Consider the following 27,620-nt stretch of genomic DNA (forward strand, 5'->3'; position numbering starts at 1 on the left):
AATTTAAATTAAAAGAGCGGAGTTTGTCACCACATATCACAAAACTGTGATCTGACCCTTTGTCATTTTTGTGCCTATGTAAGATTATATTTTATCAGTATTTTAGTACTTAGTTGGGGTTAACAGGGTGTTATTTGTGCACTTTTTTATGCCATTTGTTTTATGTTATATATTTTATTGTCTTCTCTGACACTGACGTCTATATGATATATTAAGCACTGACTGAAATACAATAATATATATATATATATATATATATATATATATATATATATATATATATATATATAATACTGAATAGACTATATTAATAATAGTGTCACAGAAGAGCCCTTACTGGTCAACAACACTATAATACAGGAATAGAACTTGAGTCTAATTATTGAGGATTGCTGTATATTACACAATAGGAGATTGTCCGATCAGAACCGGCTACCTGTATCCGTCATAATGACATCCAGTCATTTTACTGTGAGGTAAAATGTCGAACACCGCAATGAGAACAGATTTGTCCCCGCAGCCTCTCCGTAGGCCTGTGACGTCACTGCGTCACATGACCAGAGTCAGACCTAACGCTCCAGTATCCCTGGTGTAGTGTGGGCAGAAGAGGGATGTCAGTGAGGGCAGCAGCCCCATCTGCTTCACCCCTGGTCAGTGGAGGCCGCTCTCTCGTTCTTCAACAGGTCTGATGAGCACAATATGTAGCATTGGGGGAGGTTGTTGGGCTGTGTGTAGACAACCTGTGGCTCTCTAGGTTGTTGTGGAACCACAAGTTCCAGCAAGCCCTGCCTTGCAGTAACTGGGGAGTCAAAAGTTACCAAAAAAAAAACTGCCATACACCACTGAACAATATGCTTCTCTCAAACATTAAAGGCTGTCCTGTTGTTCAGGGAAATGGGTTAAAAATCTGTTTTTGGGGAGTAAATGTCAGTTACCTATTATGTTATTTGCACTGCACAATGTAGGTTTGGCAAGTATTGTTGTTACATATTTGTGAACTCCAAAGGCTGAACCAATCTCTCTCATAATGAGTAGCAAATCCAATTAAAGGGTGTAAAATTGCACCTGGACAAACCATGCTGCGTACTAGGTGTGTAAATACATTTTCTTTTGCATGCAGGGAAATTTTGGCTGCTTTGATATGTAAAGCTGGGTACACACTACAGAATTTTTCAACGACTTTTTAAGCCGATCGATTTTACATGCGATCGATGGTCCGATTGCTCGGTCCATGGACTGCATACACACTAGCCTTGTTTAGGACGATAAAGGGAAGAGCGGACGTCCCTTTAGCGACTTTTTACAGCCATGTTGTCGGGACCAATGACTGTAATTTCGTACTCGCTGTTGTGGATCGGACGGAAGTTTATATACACTACACAGCGGAAACGAGATTGTAACGAAAATATTAAACGGTACGACCAACCGAATGAGGCGACAATCGCCCATTTGGGCAGGCTTTCAACCATCGTGTCACTGCACACGCTGACCCGACTTTTGAACGAGCGGTCGTATGTCGGCTGATTGAGCCGATTATTGGATGAAAACTGTGTAGTATGTAACCAGCTTTAACCAATCTTTCTTACAATGAGGAGCAAATACAATTAAAGGGTGTAAAATTGCACCTGGAGAAACCATGCTACGTACTAGGGGTGTAAATACATTTTCTTTTGCATGCAGGGAAATATTGGCTGCTTTGATATGTAGCACACACATACTGAGCTTTATTTTTACACAGCAGTTTAGAGTTGAGCTAGGATGCAACTCCCTCCCAAACCCTAAATCTGTCTGCACAATTTATATTTGTCCCCCCACCACCTGCAATGCAACATGGTTTTGGCAAAATTGCACCATCCTATATGGATTTGCTCCTAACTTTACATGAGTCTCTCATTGTTTACTCTGTTTATAGGTGATATTTAAATTTAATAAAACTATGATCATAACTTAATTGTAAATATTTTAGAGACTTCTGTTGATCTGCATTGTGTAGAATTGCTTATTTTGTATGCACCGTAGTTAAATCCAATGCTAACATTTGTTCTGTATGACAGGGCAGATTATACACATGTCAAGGATTAAACTAGAACCTGAACAGCCTGGGAGAAGCCATAAAAATTGCTGTCCTCAGAGATCTGAGAAGACATTGCAGTCTGAATCGAATTCACCAGGAGATATAGGACGTGGATGAGCAGGTATGTATATTTGTACAGTAGTAATATCTTAGGTGCTTTCCCAGTTGATTTAAACTGTCTAATGCATTACTCTGCATTGTTTAACATTTTCTAGAATGCATATTGTAGTTTAATTGTTATCACTGGTTTTGGTGTAGTATGTTGACAACATACCAAGAAGATGTATAAAAGAAAATACAAAATGTTCACATATGTGCATTATCCTCTAAAGTCATCTTTGACTCTCAAATAGTTGTCTTACAAATATGATTGTTGGGTGGATGAAAATGATTCATTTTAACCATTGCATCTGTGCTTTGAAGTTACATAAATGATGATTGACAGGTACTCTTGTATTTGTAGATTAATATAATTTTGCCATGAGTTAAGATTAAAGCTCTTTGTTGCTGCACATTGCTTTATAGTTTTTCATATTAAATGATCGCTAACCTGAATTCATTTACAGTTCTGTATTTTAAAGTTGTTTCCTGTACTTAAGCAAAATTAATAGTGGGCCCCATTTATCCACATACAAATGGAAACACAGAAGAATATGTCTATTGACTATTTGTCATGAGCAGTTTTAGGCAGCATAGACACTGGCGTTTAAAATACTGTGTTTTAAGATGCGTTTCTTAATTAAATTATGTGCATTTCAATAAAAAATCATTGTACCAGATGTACTTTCTTCATTACGTGTTACACTACATAGTGCTTCACTGTAGGGTTTTTTTTTGTTACTTTTCAGTGTGTCTGATGCACATAAACATATACCATATTTTCCCATGTATAAGATGCACCTTTTTCCCCAAAAATTTTAGGTCTAAAACCTGGGTGCGTCTTATACAGGGGTAGCGGGGATGCAGGGGGGGGGGCAGTGTTACAGTGGCAGTGGGGGGGGGATCGAGGGGGAGCAGGGCAGCATTACAATGACAGCAGGGGGGGGTCGAGGGGGAGCGGGGGCAGCATTACAGTGACAGCGGGGGGGATAGAGGGGGAGCGGAGCAGCATTACAGTGACAGCGGGGGGGATAGAGGGGGAGCGGGGCAGCATTACAGTGACAGCGGGGGGGATAGAGGGGGAGCGGGGCAGCATTACAGTGACAGCGGGGGGATCGAGGGGGAGCGGAGCAGCATTACAGTGACAGCGGGGGGATCCAGGGATCCAGGAGGAAGCGGACAGAGGCACAGTGGTAGCGGGGATCCAGAAGGAGGGGGACAGAGGCACAGTGGCAGCGGTGGGGGGGGGGGGGTTTGGCGATTGCAGGGAGAGTGTGCTGCCCAGTTGCTCTGATCACAATCAGAGCAGCCGACCATTACACTCTCCCTGCCTTTATTGACAGCTACCATAATATTATTTTTTTTTTATAATAAGGGGCCAAAATTAAGGTGCGTCTTATACCCGGGAGCGCCTTATACATGGGGAAATACGGTAGTTCAAAAGTTACATTCATAAACACAATGACATGCAGTTAAGAACCATTTAAATGTGTGTTTCCACATGCATTTCAACAAAATAACCACTTCCTGTTTTGTCATAGAGGTGTGTTTAATAAATGCATATGAAATATACACACACACTTTGTGCTTTTACTTTCCCACATGCATTAAAAAGAATAAAAGGCATTGCAGTTGCCAGTGTGCATGTGGTCTTAGGAGGTACTTTGCAAGAATATTCTGTAATATGTATTAGGAGCTACATTTTTTTCAGTTGTTTTACCTCTTCAGAACAGAGTTGGGTATTAAATAAAGTTCACCTGTTGGCAAAATATGATGACAACAATCTTGTGGACTAAATCCATGAAAATGGAGCAAAGTTATTAGGAATAGGCACAAAATTCCTTTCTATTGTCACCAAGCCATTGATCGGTTGTATTCTCATCAGTTACGGTTCACTGCACAAAATGGCAATGTGATTGACAATCATAGTAAACAAAAGGCTGAATTTTGGTTCATTTCACAAAATTATAGTAACCGTGTGTGTGGGCAACTGGGGCAATTTAAAAAGTACTAAGTTTCACATGTATTTATTTATTCATTACATAGGGCCTTCTATGTATTTAGCAAAGGAAAAAAGGGATTCCTCTGGGTTCCCTTTCGTCTCTATGATAGTTTGGTTCTGCTTTCCTCGGTCCCGGGCCAGCTTCCTCCATACATTGCAGCTTTCCTACTGTACGAATAGAGGAAGCCTGTCTGGTCGAGAGCACAACACATACAGATTGTGCTATAATACATGACTGCCGTGAACACGTATAGTATCTTTGAAATTGTCACAGAATCACCTTGACAACTTTCCTTCAAGGCAAGAGTTAAGTATATGAAAACATAATTTAATAGAAATGGAAATACACAAATTTTGTTATTTTTTTGGGTCAAAAACTACTACTAGTATAATTTAAAGAATATCACACTACATTAATATAAAATCTTGGAATTTGGTGTCTGCATCCTTTTGTTTTTTATATGAACAGGGCACTCCTTATTTTTCATTGTGGGATGGGGAGGGGGGGGTTATGTAAGGGACAATATACCCCCTACTGTGAAATATAAATATATTAAAAGTCACCAGTAACCACAGAGTCCCATATGTATTACATGTTGTCTCCCAGACAAACAGAGACACAGAAAATGTATTTTGTTTTTATTTAAACACATAGGGGAGGGAGCGCTTCAATTAGGCACGAAACGCTGGCGTAGCCTCGTGTGTTAGATTTCTGCGCAAACTGCAGTAATGATAAAACCCCTCTTAGGGGTTGGAGCAAAAATGAGCGAAGATCATTACCTCCACATCACGTAGAAGCAGTGCAGTCTACCCCAGAACTTCGCGGATAATTGAATCGCCCCGATTTACAGCAGGTCGCAAATACATTTGCAGGTTGTTATTTTTACAGGTCATGTATAATTTGTCACATTGTGCATGTGCACAACTTACTTCGGTATATTGCACTAGATAACTAAAGGTTAATAATAAAATGTTTTTGGGGGATTGGATTTTATAACACAGAAGAACCCTTTTAATCAGGGATGAAACATGACATCGCTGAGCCCTGTAGCAAAATTTGTGGGGAGGGCTCGGCACTGCCAGACCACCCTCCCGAGGTCCCCACTCTGCGTGTTATTGGGGGCCGTCACATGCTCGGAAGGGCAGAATCAAGGTCACAGTAGGATGGACTGGTCTTGTCGTGCCCCTTCTTTCCCGGGCATCATCATCATCCGTTATTTATATAGCGCCACTAATTCCGCAGCGCTGTACAGAGAACTCATTCACATCAGTCCCTGCCCCATTGGAGCTTACAGTCTAAATTCCTTCACACACACACACACAGAGACTAGGGTCAATTTTGATAGCAGCCAATTAACCTACTAATATGTTTTTGGAGTGTGGGGGGAAACCGGAGCACCCGGAGGAAACCCACGCAAACACGGAGAGAACAAACAAACTCCACATAGATAAGGCCATGGTCGGGAATCGAACTCATGACCCCAGTGCTGTGAGGCAGAAGTGCTAACCACTAGGCCACTGTGCTGACCATCTGCTGCGGTTAATGAAGACAACATTTATTTTCTACTGGTACAGTACTTTATTTGTGCATTTTCACTCCTACTCCTCCTCAAAACATTGTTACCTGCGTTGCATTTATTAAAGACCCCTGTGGTGATGCACCTGTAAATCTGCTCAAAATCCCTGTTATTCGTTTAGTTTCCTGTTCAAAATACGAGTTGTTAAAAAAGGGCCCCAGGCTGCCGTAATAGCAGAAAAGCTATCTGCCTGCGGCACACAACGCCAGAGCATTATGGTAGAATAACAAGCAAACTGTGATTTCATTCTTTTATTTTTGTTATTCAGAAAACAGGTTGAAACTATTACTCAGTGCTGATTAAAAGTAAGAGAGCAAAAAATATTCTATAGACCAAAATGTATCCTCTGCTTTGAAGTTATTTATTTACTTATCTACAGTAAAACGATTGATGATGTCTCTATATTTTCACTTGAGTTCATTTACTAACATTGCGTATAGGTGCAAGATTGGCATTTAACAGAACAGCTGTCGGACGTTGGTTTTCGTGGTCTAGCTTGCACTACGCAGATAAAGGACAGTTGCTGATTTCTTGCTGTGGCTCAGTGCAAATTTTGCACCTTAATGTAATGTTAGGAAATAAGCCCTTCAGTGTGTGATTTTGTTTGATTAATATGTGACAGGGGGCTAGGCTGGAGATGTCTTCTGTCGAATTTGCATTCACGGGGCCCTGTGTGGGAAGATCAATGTCTGAGCTGACTTGTGTAGTCTCATTACCACTCTGCTAATTACATAGGTAAAATCTATGGCGCATAGATTATTCTCTGCAGATAGGATTTGTTACTGTGTCGTGGGCCTGGGAAGGAATAATTACAAACAGACTTGGCTGTGCTCTCCATAAATAAACATCTACAATGTCCTTCCAATGTCTATTGTTTAACTTTTACATCATCCATGTATTCCTTATGATTTTATACATTTACCTACTCTGTGTGAAGCTATAAGGTTTTGAAAGAAGGACCCCGAGCATGATTTGAGCAATAAATTAAAGGGGAAGTGTTATCAAAATAGTTTATTTTTTTCATTTAACCTGCATATGTTCTTATATGGTATACTGTAAATGTGTAACCCTATGTTTAGAACCTTCCCATTGGGAGAGAGTTTTATTGGTCCCTAGACCTTTACTGTGGCCTCTGCGGACCAGTTTGCAGCTAAGCTCTGTTGACTGCAGTTGACATTCCTATGTCTGTCCATCCGTCAGGATCTGCACGGGTCTATATTGCCTTTGCAAGGATGAGATGCAGATGCGTGTCTGAAGCAGTATTTTCAATGGAATTCAGGGGATATATTTACTAAACTGCGGGTTTGAAAAAGTGGAGAAGTTGCCTATAGAAACCAATCAGATTCTAGTTATTTATTTAGTATAGCTAGAATCTGATTGGTTGATATAGGCAACATCTCCACTTTTTCAAACCTTATCAGTCCTGGTATTTCGAAACACGCTGGCCGGCTTCTTGCTAGTAGCAGACCCGCGGCCCTTCGTACACTGTGTTGAGAGGTGGCGTGCGTTCCGCAGTGGAACGCACAAACTCCTTCCTGTCAGCTGTTCCTGGTCATGGGGTTAACCAGACGCGTTTTGTCACTAGTGTGACTTTCTCAATGGGAGGTGACAACACCTCCTTCTTTAAAATAGGCCACAACACCTCGAATATTACTTGGATCTGATATCAATATCATCTATTTGGACTTTTGAGTTATTTCTATGGTTTTTTTTTCTCTGTGCGTTTGGACATCCTACAGTATTGACAACTTATGGTCTTATAGACTGACATTGTATGTATGCATATTTTATCCTTGCTGTGGTTTATGCAGGCCCTTTAGCTTTTAACAATAAATCAATGTGCTTTTTAATAGGTCACCTCATTATTAACACATTTTGGTTATATGTATCACTAATATTCCCGTACTTAGGTTTAGCGCTGGACCATCCTTATCTGTAAATGTTTCACTTTATGCTGTATAGCCTAGTGCCAACTACGATACTGCATCCAAAATTACACTTTCTGTGGCCGTTCTGCCTCTGAATGGCAGCCACCTGATGCACCGGTACTTGTGTACCTGCTTTAAATACCATTATCTGCACATATCATCCTGGTGCATCCATGTAGCAGTACAAAGGAAGGACAGATGTGCGCTGACTTCTCAGTGTAGAACGTTAATGATTCACCTGGGCCGTGTCTGATGTTGAATTACATCTTATATGATCCTCTCCTCGTCCTCTCTGCCATCTGTCTTAAGGTTTTTGTGGATGTTGTCTGTAGAAGGATCCTAGGAGTGTAGTCTAATGATGTCCAAAGATTCAAGTGATACTGAACAATCACAGCAGGTCATTGGTTTCATGGTTGCTGAAATCAGTCCCCTTATGTGTGTAATTCAGATGGAATTGCTTAGCTGGAAGATTGGGGCGAACAGATGTAAGTGAAGGAGACTGTTGATGAAACTACCCGGTCTCCTCCTTACATAGGATCTGTAATGATAAGCGTTTACTCTGTACAGTGTTTTTATGTTCTCCAGAATGCAGCTTTATTGCCCCCACAGTACAGCACAGCAGAGGATAGCGGGTCCCCTGACAGGAGGTTACTGCCTCCTTGTGCTGTGAGCAAGATGCTGCGGGTTTAGCCTTTGTGTAAATGTTAAACGAGAGATAAAACCAAGGTTAAGGCTTCTTTTTTTTTTTTTTCTAACGCTATGCATTTAGAATTTTCTTCGTTAGGTTAACTGCATAAAGTGTTGGTAGATGAACATTAATTATGAAAAGTATTAATTCATTGATACAGTATTGTATTTTCTTTTCTTTTCTTTTAGTTTTTATTCATTTATTTTAATGTGGTTCTAAAGTTGTCCCATAAATGGTCAGGCTGCCGTTGCATTCCTAACAAAATGTGTTGGTTACTTTACCTCTATAACGGATGAGTAAGATTCTATTTTAGTGTTCTGATCCACTGAAAAATTATTAGCAGTATATCAGTGTCATTGGATATAATCAGTGACCCCATGAATCATCAGCTGCTAATCAGGTGTTAAAGGCCCCCTATGTTATTCCCACATTGTTCCTTATTTGTTTTTTCCAGCCATCTCTTGGCATTAATAGTTCTACTTGTTGGTGAAGTTCTGAGAGTTATGTCTGGAAGAGGTGCCGGAGGGCTTCCCTGTTTACTGTCACCTGTTATAACCAAACTAGATTCAGACATAGCGATATGTTTAAAGAGAATGAACCGCTAGAATGAAAGGCTCAGGAAATCCAAACTGTTTAAGGACCGGATATAAACATTCACAATCCCTTCTCAAATACCCTTTGAGCACCTAGTGGTAGAAACATTGTATAATATTAGCATGTCAATAAGGTTGTGATTCATCTGTCGGCCAGGGATGAAACCTGCTTTGTCTTTATGAGTTCCAGAAGGTAAAAAAGAAGTTAGGTGGTTTATTAGGAATTTCCCAAAGATTTTTACATATGAAATTAGGCTAAAGCTGTTCAAGTTCTTCTCTTTGCCGTTCCTTTCTTTTGGAATAGCTACAATGTAAAGGACTGAATAAGTGTGACAGAAGAAAAGAGAAAGTACTCTATTGAGTAGACGGGATCTGTTACATGATTAACATAACCAAACAAAATAAATGACCGAAAATAAGGGGACAACAAGGGGATCATTTTTTTGAGAACATGCCGAGGTTTCAAAACAAAGGAAACCCCCTATCTCAGGTCTATAAACGACACTGAAAAGACCTAAATAAAACATACATTATCCTCAAAAGTGTTAAAGGCACAGCTTAATATAAATACATTCAGCATCCTCTAATGAGGAGGTAACTAAAATAAGATAAAACATGTAATAATCCTATAAACTGAAAAATCCCTTAAGAGCTTAGGAACACAGGTTCTATTGTTTATAGGGACTTATTGACAAAGACAGTTTAGGAAAACTTAAAATTAAGTATTGTATTTGTTACAAGTGATGACCCTTGCCTTAATATATAGTAACACAATAATAGTTATAATTATCCTAGGGACTCAAAGTCAATGTCTATATAAGACCAATAAACTGAATAAACATGATAATGGTTATAGATGTACCTGACCAATGCCAATGTTACCGAGATAAAAGGGAAACGCTTCTGTGAAGGTCACGGGTGCCGTTCAGGATGACTTGTGTCTGATAACAGGATTCACCCATAAAATGACAGCTCCTCTGAAGAGTATATAGTGTATTAATAAAGAGTCTCTCTGAAGAGTAGTTAGAGGTTTGAATATCGCCCAATCTACCAGCTAGACAAGTAGCATAGGATCCTAAATGCAGGAATCAGTGTCCACAACAAATATGTAGGGCTGGTGGACCTAGCTTCGTTTGGATAGATTGTGGATCCAGATGATGACAAGCCCATTACTGAGAACAAGTAGGGAGCATCTGCAATATCTTCCATGGAGTATATTACTCTGTTATACGCTACCTGTAGTTTGAAATGAAAGCACCATCTATGTCTAACGTCTTCCATTCTGAGGATTCTGTAACAGAGCATAGATGGCGGTGCCTTATGAAAGTACAAGTTGGGGAGACCTGTCTTCATATTATCTTTTTATTTATGAAGTTCTCACATATTACACAGTACTCTACATTGAGGGGATCAAAATACAAACAAATGACATATAATGACATGGAACAGAAGATAAAGATGGCCCTGTCCAATTGAGCTTATAATCTAAGTGATTCAAATTCTAAAGGAGAGGATATCACATGATTTTTTTTCTTTAATTGTGTAGTAAAGTAGCTTAACCAGAACAGCCCTGGCGTTCTCCGAGCCGTCTGGTTTAGGGCACTGCGCCCTGTCTATAATCAAGTTCTGAGGTTCCCTATGGGACAAGAGGGCTTGGAAATAGCCTGGTAGGTAACTGCCACTCTTTACATATTCACTGAAGTCTCTGATCCTCCCTCTCCAAGCTGTAGAGCTTGAGTTTGCCAAATGGTAGAGTTTTCCAACTTCTCCGTAGATTCCATGTGTGTTTCAAAAGCATAAATATTAGACTTGCATTCTTTAAGATGATGCCTAAATTATTGCAGGATCTCGTGACCTGACATGGTCAGAGGAAGCTGCTCACCATTGGTGATCTGTTGAGGAAACATTTGAAGCTTGTATATTAGCTCAGTATTGTTTGATGTCCAGGGATAGAGCTGAATTAACAGGTGGCCATCATCCTGAGTGCCCTCTTATTCTCACATATTTATTATAAGCACATCAGTGTTTGTGTGGCTGTAAATGCATGTTTTCCACCTAAGATGGGGTAATGTGATAATAGCAGAGTTGGTTACACTAAATAGGTGTACTTAGGTTTTTAAATGTGTGCAATGTGTCTTAATTGTTGTGGAATTATTTAATCTGCTAAATAACACAGGTCTGCGAAATGTAAGGTATTGAAAACTTTTTTAATGATACTTTTATATTCTTAATTATACGCCTGTGTACATCAAGAAATAGGATATAAAAAACAATTACCACATCACATTTATCTATAAGGGGGTTACGTACATTTTTAAGAAAAAACAAGAAGTTAAATTGTTCCTGACATATTTATTGTGAAATACGAAGACGAGTAGATGATATCACTGTGTTTTTGTCTTAATTACATAATAAAATAACAGTATGATCAAACTGATGGGAAAAAAAACATTATTATTTGAAAAATCGTTAATATCTTGTTTTTTTTTTGTCTTTAAACTTCGCTTTGTCACTTTTCGCTTATAAGATTTTTCTGTGTCGTCTCTGCGTATCATCCAGCAGTAGTCAGCCATCATGCTGACGTCCCAACGACCCTGGTATCTTCTTTCTATATCTCTAACGTCTTAGTGGAACCATTCACCCTGTTCTTCACTGTAGCCGCCGAGCTTATTCGGGAAATACTCAATATGGGAATTCAAAAAATGTACCTTTAAACTCATAATGCAGCCAAGGTTTCTGTAATTATTAAGCATTTCCCTGACAATTTCTTTGTAGTTTGGATCCTTGACATTGCCTAAAAAATTTTAAATCACTTGTTTAAAGGAAAGTTCCACAATATTCATTACACGCTCAAAATGTTTATCTTTTCTTAACTTTCTAATGTCAGGGCCTGTAAAAATGCCTTCCTTCAGTTTAGCATCGGATATCTTAGGGATTTTGGTGCAAAGATATTTGAAAGTTTCTCCATCTTCAGGCAGTGCTTTAACAAATTGTTTCATCAGTCCTAATTTTATATGTAGAGGTGGAAGTAAAACCTTATTTGGATCTACTAAACTAGATATGATGAGTTTATTTTTTCCAATTTCTAAACTTTTTTGGGCTGGTCAATTGTTTTTTTGCCAATGTAAATTGTTAGCTCTGTTATCCCATTCACAGAGAAAACATGGGAATTTGGTGTAACCTTGTTGCTGGCCAAGTTCCATGCATACAATTTTAGGATCTCCACATATTAACCAGTTGTGTCTTGCATATCCAATCAGTTTCAGAAGTTTTCAAATTTTCATATGTTTCTTTAAGAATGTGCTAATGGTATTGATGCGTATGTGTTTCCATTGAGCAATAAAACTGCTTTTAATCATATTTTTGAAGAATCTATGAATGTATATGTAGTGTGTGTGTGTGTGTGTGTGGTGGTAAACGGGTTAAAATGAACTGGCACAGGGCAAAACTGTGTTGCATCTGTTGTATTTGGTTCCACCTTCACCAGCTCACCTTGTAGTTGTAGTTGTTGTGTGTGTGCAATGTTCCTTTAGACAGTATGGGGTTTATGCCCTTTATAAATTTCAGCTCCAGGCCCATGTGGACCTTAATCTGGCACTGGGCGGGGGGAAGTTTTATGACGAGAGCTGAATTGCAACGTTCTATACTACCGACTTAATTCATTTAAGACAATGTTTTATAAGGCAGAAAACATATATTATTTTAAAGAATATGAAAAAATGACATATTCATAAATACACGTTTTGCTTTTCTGCAAAACGTGTATTTATGACTGTCATTTTTTCATATTCTTGGTATGATATGCAAAATCTGGAGTAATTTTCGTGTTCAGAAGCCAAAGATCTATAATTATCACATAAACTCGTTAAAAAAGCTTTTTCATCGCAGACCTGTGTAATTTGCCTATAAAATAGCTTTGACCCATTTCTGGTACTGGTGATCATATAACACTAGGATGCCACTAACTTGGTGAAGCAAATCACGGCTTCAGACTCTTCTGCACAAGTAAACTTCCTGTTTATTGACAGGTGTGAGGAGAAACAGATACTGGCATAGGGATCATTGATCTCTATGGAGAGAGGCCAGTGCAATGCACAGAACCTTCTTCTCAAGGCAGATGAGAGAACATGGAGAAAATAGTGCACACTTTACTTTCTACCGCCCTGGCTCCATCATCTGCATTGCAGCAGCTTATGTTTATAGGGATCAATGATCTCTCTGTGAGTATCAGTCTTTCCTCCTCACTGTCATTGTCCAAGTTGTTCTCTATGGATCAGTGAGAATTGTGCGTACTATATATATAGTGTGTAGATATCAGTTTAATAGCAGACGCTGTACAGTTTGTTCCCTGTGATCCTTGGTATCCCTGTTGTGTTTGTTCACTGCTCATCCGCTTCAGCGTGTGTATGAGTCATAAAGATAGTGTATTTATTTACATTATCGGCTGTTGCTTCTGGTCTGTGATGGCTAATAACAAGTGAGTTATGTTATTACTTCGCACCGTCCCTATCTCCAAACCCGTTTTTATGAACTGAGGAAAAAAAACTTTATGGTACGAATGATATAAATAATGACTTACTGAACTGGCTGAATATATACCCGTCATATAAACTCAGCTGGGTGACACGACTAATATCACATCTGCTCACTTGGATATTTCAATAAACCTGAGATTTTAATTTTTTATTTTTTTTAACCAGAGGAAAATTATTAGCGTAAAGAATACAATGCGATGTGGTGATACAAAACCACTCTCATTATACACACAAAGGCAGTGATGGGGAACAGGTATCCCCCCTAGGGCCACATGTAGCCCTCTGAACCTTCACCTGGGCCCCCAGCTACTTCCGGCTTTGTCAGATGTGTTTGTTATAGCACGTACTACTGCCTGCTGATATGTTATTACAGAATGGTGTTTCTTTCTTTGATTAAATGTGTTGTTTTAACTTATTGCTTAGATTAAGGGGAATGTGTGGCCCTTCTGAAGGTTTGAGGGCCACACATATGGCCCAGTGTTCTCCCCAGCATCTATTTCTCGGTTGTTCCACCCAGCTGTTTTAATTTGCTACCTGACTCTTGGAGCCCAACAGCATCCTATTATTATAGAATAAACCATTGTTTCTCCTATTAGAACAGGCACTATGTGAGCACTACAGGCAGCAGTGTGTGTTAGATCACTGACCGCCAGTCTGACCAGTCCTGGCAGGTGTGGGCAATAACCTCCAAAATGTTTCAATACTATTGCAAAGTATTACAACTGCCTCCATCCGTGTACTTCTTAATGCCACCGGGCTGGCAAAATTATCTGGGGAGAACACTGTGGCCCCTGAAGTGTATCACAGTACCTATCACTGCATTATTATTTATTTAAAATAATGCAGACCCGCGCTACCTTTGTATTGCATAGGCAGCAGCATTATCCTCTACCAATTATAGAGCAGCCGTTGGCGACCGCATTTTCTTACACAGCTACCTGTGAGGCTCATGGTAAAGAAAATAGGATGCAGTATTATCACCACCATAAATGAGAAGAAGAGACCTGAATATATTAACATGACTCCAATCAATTCATTCTCGTATTTATGCACAACATGAAGTATTCACATTGGCATGCGGACGGCAGTTAGAGAGGTCTGCGCTTTAGATCAGCTCTGTGCCATCTCTCCCATATAATCATCTGCTCACGGATAAAAGATTTGTGAAGACAATGGGACATTACACCATAGTGCTGTCCTCACAACAAGGATAGGTTTTTTTTTGTTGTTCTAGAAATTCTACTGAATGTCATCTTGATTCAGCAGCTGCTGGAAACAGTGAGTTCAACTGTTGTTGAATTCAATTGTTCAACAATTGCTGTTGCCATTTCTGTTTCTCTGTTGGTGGCAGCAGCTGCCGACGGACATGGGGAACAAGTGTCCTGGATGTGTTTCCATCGGTGAGCATGATGCTAAAGAAAATCATCGAGCTACAGCCAACTACTCCAAGCTAGTGGATAACCCCAAGAGTGCCAGCCTTATCTAGACCCAGTAGAGGAAGGGGGTTCAGTTAACTTGGTGAAGGACAGTTATGGTTCCCAGAAGATATCTGGTTTAAGATTTCTACAATGTCCAGTTCATGTTTCTTCACCTTCCACGCTCCTCATTCCAACTGTACCAACGGTAGCTGAGCAGAAATGCCAATCGCCAATGGCTGCTTTATTATTGGAGGCTGATAATGTCTCTGCCTCAAAGTAGCCACACACACTTTCTCCACCAGCAGCTACATCTGTTATTCTGCTATCTTATGTATCAAGTGTTCCCCACAATTAAAAAAGCGCCATCTTTACCATCTGTTTCATGTCATTGTAGGTCGTTTGTTCATCTGTCTTTCATAAGCTCTTCTCAGCTAAGTTTTTACTATTATTATCTCATATAAGATACCAATATGTACGGTTATCTTATATAAGATACCAATATGTACGGTTCTGCAGCGCTGTACATAGGAGGTTACAACTTACAGCACAATTACATACTAGATACTGTGAGGATACCACCCTTAGTTGGGATGGTATTTACCCTCTGTGGGATTCAACTCACGCGGGTAGACCAGAATATATCCAGAATAAAGCTTTATTACGAAAGCACAACGCCACAAGACCTTCACAAGATACAGGGTTAATGGTAGCGTGTATCCTCCAGCAGTCTCTTGCAGGCAGCACTCCAAAATAATAATCTCAGTCTCTTTCAGAGTCTTATCCTCCCGCAACATTACCACTACTGATTAGCTAGATAGTTACTGTGTTGCCCAACCTGGGTTACTGGCTCACACAGACCCTGTCTTGGTAGGGTTTCCTCCAGCGGCACTACAATGCCTGGCCCATAGTCCTTTTTGCTGATGTCTTGTATACCAGGATCCTCCAAGCTAGAATATCTCTCTTGGGATGCTCCTCTCGCTATATTGTTCGCTGTATACACAGGGTCAAATGTCTCAATCCTCCCCTTACAGCAGGGGTCTATCAGTGGATGCTTTAGTTGTTAGACATGCTGTCTCTGTTACCTTGATTATACAATGGAATGACTTGACTCAATTAACTATCTGGCTGAATACACTAAACAAAGGGTTACAATATAACATCAAGGAATGACACTTCACTCTTGCGTGAAACAACAAGTCATTTGACACTTTGTATCTGCCACACTATACAATCTGAGTCTGTGATATATTTTGATGCAATAACATTTATATTGATACATATTAATACATTTCCCAATGCTATTTCAGCCAGTATATTACTGAGGAGGCACATTGCATATCATCTAGAAGTTCTAACCTAATTACCTCTCAGATTACCTGTTGACCTAGCTAATTAACTTGGGCTGCCCGCTAGTTAGCTCAGACATTGTTCTGGTTACAAACCAAATCTAAGCTACACTTCATAACAATGAACATTTGAGACAAATGGTAATTAAATTAGCTAACGCAAGCAAAATGACTTCTGCTGTCCTGTTATTTTCACACAGTATGGGAATATTCTGTATATTTCTAATACATACAATATTGCAGGTAATAGCAAGGGTAAAATGTACCTAATATGAATTAATACACATAGTACACCGATGCTCTGGTGCATATACTTAGACTGGGCCAAGGATTAAAAAGTACATTAAACTGTGAGAAACGGGTGATGATTAAAAAGTTTTCAGTCCAGTAACACCCTGTTTCTTAACGGATACAGATAAGAACACTGAGTAAAGTTACAAAAATAACAGAACAGCAAGTCGTAACAGGGATAGAGAATGGGTAGGAATCAGACGTAGGGGGGATTCATGGCTATGTGCCGCACAGACTTCACTGCGATTGTCTGGCTGCGCACATTGTCAGCCATAACCATAGGAACCTCCGCTAATTTTTCTGTGCACCTCTATAGGGTGTGAGGGGAAATTGAGCAGAGATTTGGGCCATAACATCAGCGCAATATGTCTCTGTGGACGTGGAATTGACTCTCTGACCTAGGGTGCAGACGAGATCCTGTCCGTGAGAGTTTACCTTCTATAGGGAGGGGATAATGAGGAGGAAAGGCTAACAGGCATAGTGGAGTTACCTATGGTGCAGAGATCTGCAAATTACTGAGGCCATGATGGTGTTAGGGACCTGGTTGGGCAACGTCGAGGATGATGCAGGGGCCTACTAAGAAGATATGTTAAATATTTTTGATACTCTTGTATATAAGTAACACTTAGAGCAAATGACTTGACCTGTCTAAGAACACAATACATATTGATAGTAGGGTGCCTGAACTTACATTGAGAATGTATGCTACAAACAGCTGATTAGAACCCAGTGACAATTTTTTTTTTTCTTTTTTTAACTATATTTATTGAAGAAACATCTACATACAAAACAACAGTAAACCTATTACAATCTGGTGACCATTCTAAAGCCCCGCCTTTACATGACATCACAGACCTCTCCATATGTCACAATGCAGCAATAGATTTCTATCGCAACTTGAGTCCCTCTAAACCAGACTCCAGGGGGTAAATGTATCATACTCCGGTTTGTACAAAGTTGCCGGAAATCGGCGAGTTGACAGCTAAAATTTAAAGCGGCGCTGCCTTGTAAAGGGAAACTTGCCTTTACAAGGCAGCGCCGCTTTAAATTTTAGCTGTCAACTCCCCGATTTCCGGCGACTTGTACAAACCGGAGTATGATACATTTACCCCCAGGTTTCATCTTTGAAGAAATGACATTGTTAGCTTCTCTCTGATTAGATTGTGTGCAGCCATTGCTTCCTTTAATAATGCCATGTCTTTTAATAGTAAAGTTGGGGTATTCATCGGTTTTGTAATATATAGCAATCAATTTTGCACAGTTGTCTGTACACCAGTTTTCTTAAATCTACCCTATTGTGTTTGAGTTTCAGAATATTCAAATAAGTACAGGCTTTGCAGTGTTTCCAAAGTAAACTGTTCACTCCGTTACATATCTCATAATACAGCGCAGTTGTACAATTTTTATTTTGTTTATTTTGTTTAAAACAAATTCTTTGTTGTGATATTTGCAATTTCAATTAAATTAAAGACTTGAAAGATCATGGTACCGCTTGCTGAGATAAATATATATAGATTTGTTATAATTTAAAATGAAGTTAACTATCACGTTGAGATGTTTTATGTGATAATGCAGTATACTCATTTATCTTACTTAACCTTTGCCTCAAACCACGCACTTTTCCTCTATTCAACCTGCTAATATAACGGCAGTGTTTGTTTCTTTTTCAAGCTAGTATCGGCCATTATTTAAAGGAGATAAATAAGAAAGGTGTTTTATTGGGTCAGCTAGAATGGTTAAGATTGTAGATGTAATACGTGCTTTATGTAGTCCACAAATATAAATTGCAGCATCGTACAGCTCTAGTGTTGGGTCTCATACATACGTTGATAGTTGGAACCGCACACAAAACCTTGTACTGTGTTTTTTCTTCAACTAGCGCATTAGAAGCACGTTCTTAAAGACTCACTGCAGCATAGTGTACTATATGCTAAATAAGCACCCTCTTGGAATGTCATTGTATTTTACAAAGTGTTATCGCGTCAAGTGTGTGTGTATAGAGGTCAGTTTTCTTCATTAGGAGGTATTCGATTCCATGCTTGTTATAATAGGCTTTAAAAACTTAAAATTCTTATATAATGTCTGTTTATAAAAGGCCTTAAAGTACACTAAACCTTAAATACAAGTTGACCACAAAACAAAATTACATTTTGTAACATTCTCCACTCTATTGGGCATATTCAATTGTGGGCGGTTTCCGCCACGGTAAAGTATTACCGTTATTACGGTAATACTAAGCCACATTTCAGCTTACAGCTCCCTGAGCCAGCGTGAAAAGTAACGTAATAACGGTATTTACGCGCACTATTACCGTAATGACGGTAATAGTGCGTGGGGCGCATTACTTTTGGCTGTAACGCCAACAATTGAATATGCGCCTATATGTACAGTATGCAGTATATGGCTCTGATATCGGGCTCAGAAAGGTCCACAGCAGTGACCTTCAGTAGACAAGATCGTGATCAAGTATATATGTGTCCAATACCTGGAGATGAGCTGAACATTGTGGTGATGTTCGGCAGCTGACCGTGGAGAATTATTTCCCCCCATAGAGTTTTTGTGAAGTTACTGTCATTTTTAACATACATATTTGTGTATGGTTTTGGTGCTGTAGCTTGTACGTATAAAGTAATAGTGGTGTAGTTTATTTGTGCTTTACATTTCAAGACATGTTGACTACTTTCTGGACCCTCTGGGAGTTCGTAGAGGTTAGGTCCAAAACACAAGTGATTGGGGGGGGGGCATGATTATGCGAATCACGTCTTCGACTCCTCCCTTCTTTATTTGAGAAGAGGAGGGATTTGGGAAAGTAGTCAACTCTCCCAGGAATCCGGGACAACTCAGGAGTCACCCGAGCATTCCTGGAGCGTAGGCAAGACTATGTACATATGAAGTTGGTATTGGGCGCAGGGGCGGATCTAGGAAATTATTATACCCCGGGCGATGTAGGGGGGGGTGATTTAGGCCCTGCCCCCTTTCTCTTCTAAGGCTGCCGGCGGCTGCACAGTATGTGCAGGTCCGTTCAGTGACAGTGTGCTGTCCCGCTGCTCTGATTGTGTTTAAAACACAATCAGAGCAGCCGGGCAGCACACTGTCACTGCTGAACGGACCTGCACAGTGTGTAGCTGTCGGCAGCAAGCCCCTACTAAGGGCCCCCCTGGATCCGCCACTGATTGGTCGTATTCACTGCTAAATCGTGAGGAGCACAATGCTAAAACCTTTACTACCCCAAGCATTTTGTAAGTGTTGTCTTCAAATCATCCTAAGTGTTCCTCTGACCCGACTAACTAACAGCTGCACATAGATTGTTGGTTTTGTCTTTTTGTTTTTTAATTCAACATCATTATGTCCCACCCTACATTTGATATTCTGCCATTATACTGTGTTATAAATATACATGTTACTGTTGTGTTGCCATTTAATACAAGTAGAGTATAAAATTCTACTTTTCATTCTAGTCGCATTTAGATTGTACTCGTGAATTTTATGTTGTGCCTTCTATTGCACAGCAAAGTGAGTAATGTCACACAAGTGGATGGTGCATCTAATACATGTAAATATATTACCGAAAATGGCTTAAATATTTATAAAGTTCAAAAGTGTAATCTGAATCCGTTTTTGCAAGCTTTTTAAATCAATGTTTTCAGCAGCCACTACCCTTGGGCTTATAAGGACAATGCAGCCGTGTGCTTGTTGGCAGCATGAGTCTGTAAGATCTGCCACTTCTTATGGCCTGTAGGTCTGAAACTGTGTCATGTCTTAAGCTGGGTACACACCTCTGCAGTCATACTTCAGATACAGTGTCTAACGATTTCACCAGCGATTTGAAAGTCCCGACGAGCGTGCTGATTCATGCGTGCACACCTACACTATTTACCTTCAGATCTTCATCTCTTCTAACCAGCTGCTGAAAAGATTGTGACGCCGTGCATACTCTACAGATATCTGCCTACACTGCTGGTTGTGAGTGTGTACACACTTCCACATTTGCCCAACATCGTTCCATCCTTGATAGTGATTTTTAGGAAGTCTATAAAACCAAATCAACAGATGCGATGTGCTTTGGTAGGATAAAGTATGATCGTGGGAGCGTACACACACTTGCAATATCTGACCACAGTCGTGAGTCGTGTGATCTGCACGTTAATTGCATAGGTGTGTGCAGCCAGCTTTAGTTGTGAGAAAGTCCGAAAAAGGTGCATGGTAACAAACTGCAATTTGATGAATAATAGAACTCACTATTATATATAAGTATCTGTATTAGTGAACTAATTAATATAGCTTGTTCATAATTACTATAATAACTGAAGCTGATGGCATCTATCACACATGCTATCAGTCCCATCCCTTTGCTGACAGTTACCATCATTAAAAAAAAAAAAAAGAAAAATTGGTGCAAAGCTTTTATTTTTTTTGCATCACCTACTCTATGTCCTCTGCTTAGACTTGCCAGAAGCATCGTTTGTGTAAGTTGGAGGGTATACGGTTGGCCAATACTCTGTAAAGGATAAGTCCACCTATTGTCGATAGTAATTTCAAACCACTGTGGTTGAGAAGGTGAAGCGGTAATGGCAGCACCTTCTCGATGCGTATGTACGCTCAGCCCCCTGAAGATAGAGTCCCTACACCAAAAGGTATCTGTTGGGTCCACCACTTGTATATGACCAATGAAGTTAGGGGTTCTCTTTTCAAGGGATCTGTGTATGTGTCTGTGTGTGTTAAGGTATTTAGACAGTCAGCCCCAATGGGGCAAGGACTCATGTGAATGAGTTCTCTGTACAGCGCTGCGGAATTAGTGGCGCTATATAAGTAAATGATTATGATGATGAAGGGGTCCACCTTGGCTACAGGATAGTCAAGGTGGACCTTTACTTTAAAATGCTTGCAAGCAAGTACTCCTGTGTAGCAGCTGATTAGTATTTCTCTTTAACTATAGTGTGACACTAGGTAAATGCATTCCAGCATCAGAACTGTGTTTTTCTGGCTGTGTTCCATAACATACACAAACCTAACCATTAGAGTGGTCCAAGTGCCACCACGTGTCCATGGAAGTTCTGTTCAAATCTTGGAGTTTATCGGCACTAAGTCCTTGTAATTTTGTTTATTGTTCCAGACACAGATAAGATTCTTACAACCCTTTACATGTGTACCATCTAATTTATTTTATTTTTATCTCCTTCCCCCCCACAGATCGAAAATCATCTTCCCTGGATATACAGGATAAAATGGAGAAATCCCGACCTCGACGGCCCGATAAGGCCTTATACGTGCCGAAGGCCAGGCGAATAACATCCGACGCTGAAAACGGTGGCCAGGAAAACCCTGCCGCACAGATAGCCTCCTCTGCTAATAACACTCCTGTCCAAAGCAGACACAGGAACGAGGAAGGAGACTCACTTTCTAGAGTCCAGGAACACAGAGAAAATGTAGACTGGAAGCTTTCAAAATCCCCAGCCGCGAGGAAAGAGGCTAAACGCAAAGACAGGGAACCAGTTTACATAGTGACAGGAGCTGCAGAAAATGATTCATTATGTGAAGCTGCTAATAGCCTAGTCGTTAATGAGAATTCATTGTCGCTGGGCTCAATTGAAAGCAGTGTGTCTGCATCTCTCATTGATCCCACTGCCGCAGTTCACAGTGTTTCTGTATCAAAGGGAAGTGAACACGTTGCTGCTTACGGCAGGTCTGGTAGCCATAGGCTAGGACAACAGCACGAAAATAGAAGAAGAGAGTCAGCAGAGAGTAAGGAAGAACGAGATAGGGCCAGGAGGAATGCGCAAGTCAAGGAAAAGTGTCAGTCTAGGAGATCAGGAACAAGTACAGCAGACTCAAAGAGATATGGTAACATGCATTCGCCAAGCTTAGCCAGGTTACCAAGCAGCATGGAACAGGTAAGGTCAGATGTACCCTCTAAGAGTTTACATAATAGCTGCGTGCACAAAGCACAACATATAGACAACATGACTGAGCTAGAGAATACATTCTTATTTCACAACACAGATAGGGCTGTCGTGATCTCTACAAGTGACATTACTAAAGACCCATCTGGACAGCTGACAGTCTGCTCAGGCAACATAGACAGGGTACTCTTGTATGACAAGCAGGAAAATATTGCAGAAAAACAATTAGATTCCTGTCCTGTAGTTATAGAGAATGTGTTAGTGCTCACAGAGGGGGATAACGGGGCCAATGTCTGTAGTAATGAGCCTGGTTGTAGAGCTGCAGATGAACAGAGTGTTGATTTAAAAGTGTGTCAGTTTGAGAGCACCAAAGGGGAACTAGATAGCAGACAAACTTCTGAATTGTTAGTGAATCGGGATACGGCTCATGTTAGACCACAAGATGTTAGTAAAGCTAATAGGAAAGGTGAGATTGAGAGTGAACACAGCGGCAGTCATTTAAATGACGCAGATATGGAACTAGAGGGCAGATGTTGTATAACTAATTTTGAAAGCAAAAGGGATAGAGTAGACCATGATGTATCCGATATACAGGGTACAGAAACTGGGTCGGCTGTGGCAAGTGCGGACCTTTTGCAAGTTATAGCAATGGCTGAGTGCCCACAGGAAGAAGTGGATACTGCAGAGTCTGTACCTATTGTACTTGTACTGAGTGTGGAATCAGCTGTGGAAATTGCAGATTGCCCACAGGTGCCTGCTGTAATGCATAAGCAGGAAATGACTACTGTAGGGTCTGTGTCGAGTGCAGGGCCAGAAGTGACCATTACAGAGTGTCCGCAGGGCCCTATTGTTAGGATTAAGGAGGAAGTGGCTAGTACAGAGCGAATTGAAGCAAGTGCACAGTGCACGAAAGTACCTGCTGTTGTGATTAAGGAGGAAGTGGCTAGTACAGAGCCAGTTGAGGCAAGTGCACAGTGCACGAAAGTATCTGCTGTTGTGATTAAGGAGGAAGTGGCTAGTACAGAGCCAGTTGAGGCAAGTGCAGACTGCCCGCAGGTACCTGCTGTTGTGATTAAGGTATCTGCTGCATTGAGTAAGGAAGCATTGGCGACTGCAGTACCGGTGCCTGCTATAACGCCTGCAGAGCCTCTTGTGCTGATGGAGATGGTGGCAATTGTAGAGCAGGTGCCCCCTGTAGTGAGTACAGAGTCTTTGCCAGCATTGGAGAATACTGAGCCAGTTCTAACTGGGGTTTGTGCTAACTCAGGGATAGTCTGCTCGGAAATAAACACACATAACACTGGAGCTGACTGTGTACCGGAGGAGAGCTCTGCTTCAAACAGCAAAGATGGGCAGGTGAGGAGCCATTGTGTGACCTCTTGTCAAACGCCTGATGAAAATGTGTCTCCGAGTGGTGTGAACGCTGACGATGACGAGAGCTGGGATTCTCTGTTTAATGATGATGGGGACTGTGTTGACTCTCAACTTCTGGAAGAGGTAAATGTTGCTACCTTTTTTAAAGCACTCCACTCAGGTAACACGTGTATGTTGCTGAGTTTTATACATACAATTTGGTACAATAGTTCACTTTTTTACAGTTTTATTGTTGAGATAAATGTGTGTGCGTAGTAGAACGTCAGTTGTCATCTCTCTAGAATTCTCAGTTCGCTTGTTTTACATTCACCTGTTGTGCATTCAGCAAACCTTGAACACATCTTCAAACATATGACTAACAGAGCTCTAAAAATACTCCTATTTGCAGACAAATAGAGGAAGCTGCTTTCCTGGTCTATGCAGCATTTGCTAAACTGCAGTGATTGTAGAGTATTTAAAATAGAAATGTGTGTGTATTTTTTTTTAACAGCGCTTAAGTTGCGGCCTTGGGCCCCTGAACTCAGTCTAGGGTAGAACGCCATGGGCAGATGTCACCACTTGTGAGGTACAGATAACACTGTCCGCTTGAGTCTGCAGTAGAACCATTTAGTCCATAAGTAGAAGACTGTTGTCCAAACCTCTCCTGCAAGAACAATGGACATACATGCAGCAATGACAAATGCCTACAACAAACAGAGAAAACATAATCTTGAAATTATAGGTAACTGATTACAGTTGAATAGCAGTTATTTAAAGGATATGGACAGCCAAATACATCTTTACTCAGCAGCCCCTCTCCCCCATAACTAACAACATGGTGGGGGTCACATGCCAGGTACCCCTGCAATTTTCTAAACAGAATTTTGTTGAACTTTTTGCAAAATATTGGAGAAAAATAGGAGATGGATAAAGAAAAAGGAGAGGGGAGTAAAGGATGAGGGAGACAGAAGTTGCATATCATTATCAAATTAGTTTCATAATCTGTAGAAGTGTAAAATAGTACTGCTAACAGGTATAATAGTGATAACACTGCTAAAAGGAAGGCGACTGATTTCAGATTGCTGAAGGTTCTTTGTTTTTTTTAAAGGGAAGCAGAGAACAGGAAGGAAGGGAGGAAAATAGGGAAGAGGGATTGGAGTTAACTTGTCCAATACACTGTTGCTTTCAGGATATTAGAGGCTGATATTGTGGACGTGGGGCTGCTCTAAAGAATGCGGCCTAGGAAAATTAATTATTAATTAATAATACACATAATGTGCTCCATTGGTAAATGTGCTGTACTGTTATGGAGAAAAGCAAAGCACAATCTGGAATCATCCAATTGGAAGCAATTTCACATTTCATGGCACTTAATCTGTGTCATATTAATGTCTGTCTGTATTTATTGGTTGCCGGAAAAGAGAGCAAGTATAGGATTAATATTTTGGTGATCCTTCAGATTAGCGAGTGACTCTTTTTCCAGAGTGGCGCAGTCCTCGGGCTGCCCCACCAAATGTAGGACTGAGTGTCTTCCTGTCCACATAGTTCCCAATACACACATTCCAGGGAACATTACACACAGTATTGTAGGGACAGTGCATTTTCTTTGACAAACAGAGTTTTGATTCATTCATCCGGATAACTGCTCACTCTCTTGGGTCCAGGGTCTCTCCCTTGTCCTGCTCTTGTATAATCTCATGGGTTTCTTTGGGGTGTTTATTGTAAGTAAACAGTAAGTGGTTGATATCCTGCCGTTAGAGCAGTGAGGTGTAACGAGGGCCTTGTGTGGCCCTCCTTCTTGATTGTCAGATGTTTGTTATAACTTGTAACACTTGTTTAGAATGCCTGCTGGTATTTTATTACAGATATGTCTATTTCTTTTATTAAATGTATTTTTTTAGCTAACTGACTTTCAGGGTAATGTGTGGCCCTTTTAAAGTTTAGGGGCCGCCCACTGCGACCCGGAATGCATCAGGTTGCCTATTGCTGCTTTAGAGGATGATCTCTGTGGGCATAATGCCTCTGGTTTTGCAGTGCTAACACGTGTTGGGCCTTGGCAAGAAGTATAAAGGTGTCTGGGTTGGAGGTAATGATAGAAGCCTGAGGGAGGGACGTGGAACCTTGCCCGAGTCTCTGCAAAGTTCGGGAATAAAATGTAAATGAGTGATATCCAAGAGAAATTTCACGTCCTCGTGGGAGCCAGGGTGAAAAAGATAAGAGGTTCAAGGCCCGAGGCAAACGCTGTGTTGTTCCATATAGGGGACATTGTTAAACAGAATCAGCGTTTATATCCCAAATATATAGAAAGAACCATATGGTGGTGTGGGGAACTCTTTGTGAGGTTGAACCCAAGGTGACGTAAATATTTATGTAAAATTAATGGCAGAGGTCTCTGTGCACACTCTGGATAAAGGTACAGAGCGCCAGAGGATGCAATGGACTATGTGAGTTGCAGTTTAAAAAACGTAGTTTGAAACCCCCAAAGCACCTCTGTTGGATGACTTATGGTAAATGTGCATGTGTACTAGGGGTTTCTTTCCAGACCAAATGCATTTCCAGCCATTGTCACTGGAAGCACCCTAGAAAAGATAGAGGAGCCTCGGGAGAATGTGCGTATTCGTTACCGTGGCTCTTTGGACTCAGGAAATAAAATGTGATCTCCGTGTCGATAGGTCCAATCAGAGAGACTTGGTTAGTTGGCCACGATAAGTAGACCCCAATATACTTCCATGTTTGGGGTTGCCATCAGAAGTTGAAATTTGAAGCCAGTAACTTTTTGACATGGGGGAGTTTGAGGTCTAGATCTCTAGACTTGTCAGTATTATCTAGGAGCAAGATATTGCTAGAAATACAAGTATCTTTAAGCAAGTGGTGGGGGGAAGAGATAAGGGCTTTTACATGGACTGATTGCTACGTCCGTGTAGAGTGTCAGTTTCAGCTATTTGATGCCAACTTGTATTCCAGTAATATCCAGGATGGTAAAGTGTAGCAAATGGCAAAGTGGAGCAAACGCTGCTTTGTTTTTCACCTACTGCTGTTCACATTCACACTTTCACATTCAGCTAATTATTAAGCTGCGAGTGATGAATAAACCATCTGTTTATCATGTTTCTCTTTAATCTCTATTCTCATGTGCCGTAAACTCCTCTTGCGCAGCTTATTAAACATGTCAGGTTTAAGCAAGGCCTTGGGACAAATGGCACGCTGGACAGATTGTTGAATTCAACATCCGTTAATTGAGGCGTCATTGAAGTCATTAAGTAATATACAATCGTTTCCCTTTGAAAATAAATGGAAGTGTTGCCATTATAATGGCGATTAAGCGTCCTACCAAAAATACGTTTAAATTCTCTCAAGGTATTGTCTACTGTGAGATGCTCTTGTGGCGTCTATGATGATTACTCTTTAAGAGGTTTGGTTTTCCTGCCAAAGTTCTAGCTGCAAGTTCACAATATCCAGCATAATGTGATATATTAGCATAACATTATAGTAACTGAAGTTTGACCTTTATGTGTTTTGAGTATGTAATTTTGACACTTTTTCCAGCTGACTTTGGGGGAGAGGAACCAGACGAGCCCCCAGGAGTCAAGATTTAACTACTATGCCTACGAGCCTAAGGAATCAACCATGGATGATCTAGAGCTGGCGCATGTGATTGAAATCTATGACTTCCCTGCAGACTTTAAGACTGAGGATTTATTCCGTGCATTTGCCAGTTACCAGTGAGTTTTGTCTACCAATGTTGTGAGTTATGCAGCACAGAAGGATATCGATCAGTGTCAAACAGGGTTTGAGAAAAAATGCTGATTTGCCCAC

General features: G+C 40.5%; 1 protein-coding gene across 4 annotated transcripts in view; it reads left to right on the forward strand.

Annotated features, from left to right (window-relative positions):
• The first annotated feature begins 568 nt into the window (after positions 1-568).
• Positions 569-27,620, forward strand: part of R3HCC1L (R3H domain and coiled-coil containing 1 like) — a 43,536-nt gene continuing 16,484 nt past the window's right edge. Inside the window, exons 1-4 of one of the 4 annotated variants that reach the window (XM_075215941.1) lie at positions 569-683; positions 2,055-2,195; positions 21,742-23,948; positions 27,351-27,526. In XM_075215941.1, coding sequence (XP_075072042.1) covers positions 21,777-23,948; positions 27,351-27,526 — 2,348 coding nt within the window. In that variant the 5' untranslated portion in view covers positions 569-683; positions 2,055-2,195; positions 21,742-21,776. Of the gene's footprint in view, positions 684-2,054; positions 2,196-21,741; positions 23,949-27,350; positions 27,536-27,620 lie in introns of all 4 variants that reach the window. The other 3 variants (XM_075215944.1, XM_075215943.1, XM_075215942.1) reach the window with 3 other exon arrangements.

Source organism: Mixophyes fleayi, chromosome 6 (genome assembly GCF_038048845.1).
Source record: "Mixophyes fleayi isolate aMixFle1 chromosome 6, aMixFle1.hap1, whole genome shotgun sequence".
In the NCBI taxonomy this organism is placed as follows: domain Eukaryota; kingdom Metazoa; phylum Chordata; class Amphibia; order Anura; family Limnodynastidae; genus Mixophyes; species Mixophyes fleayi.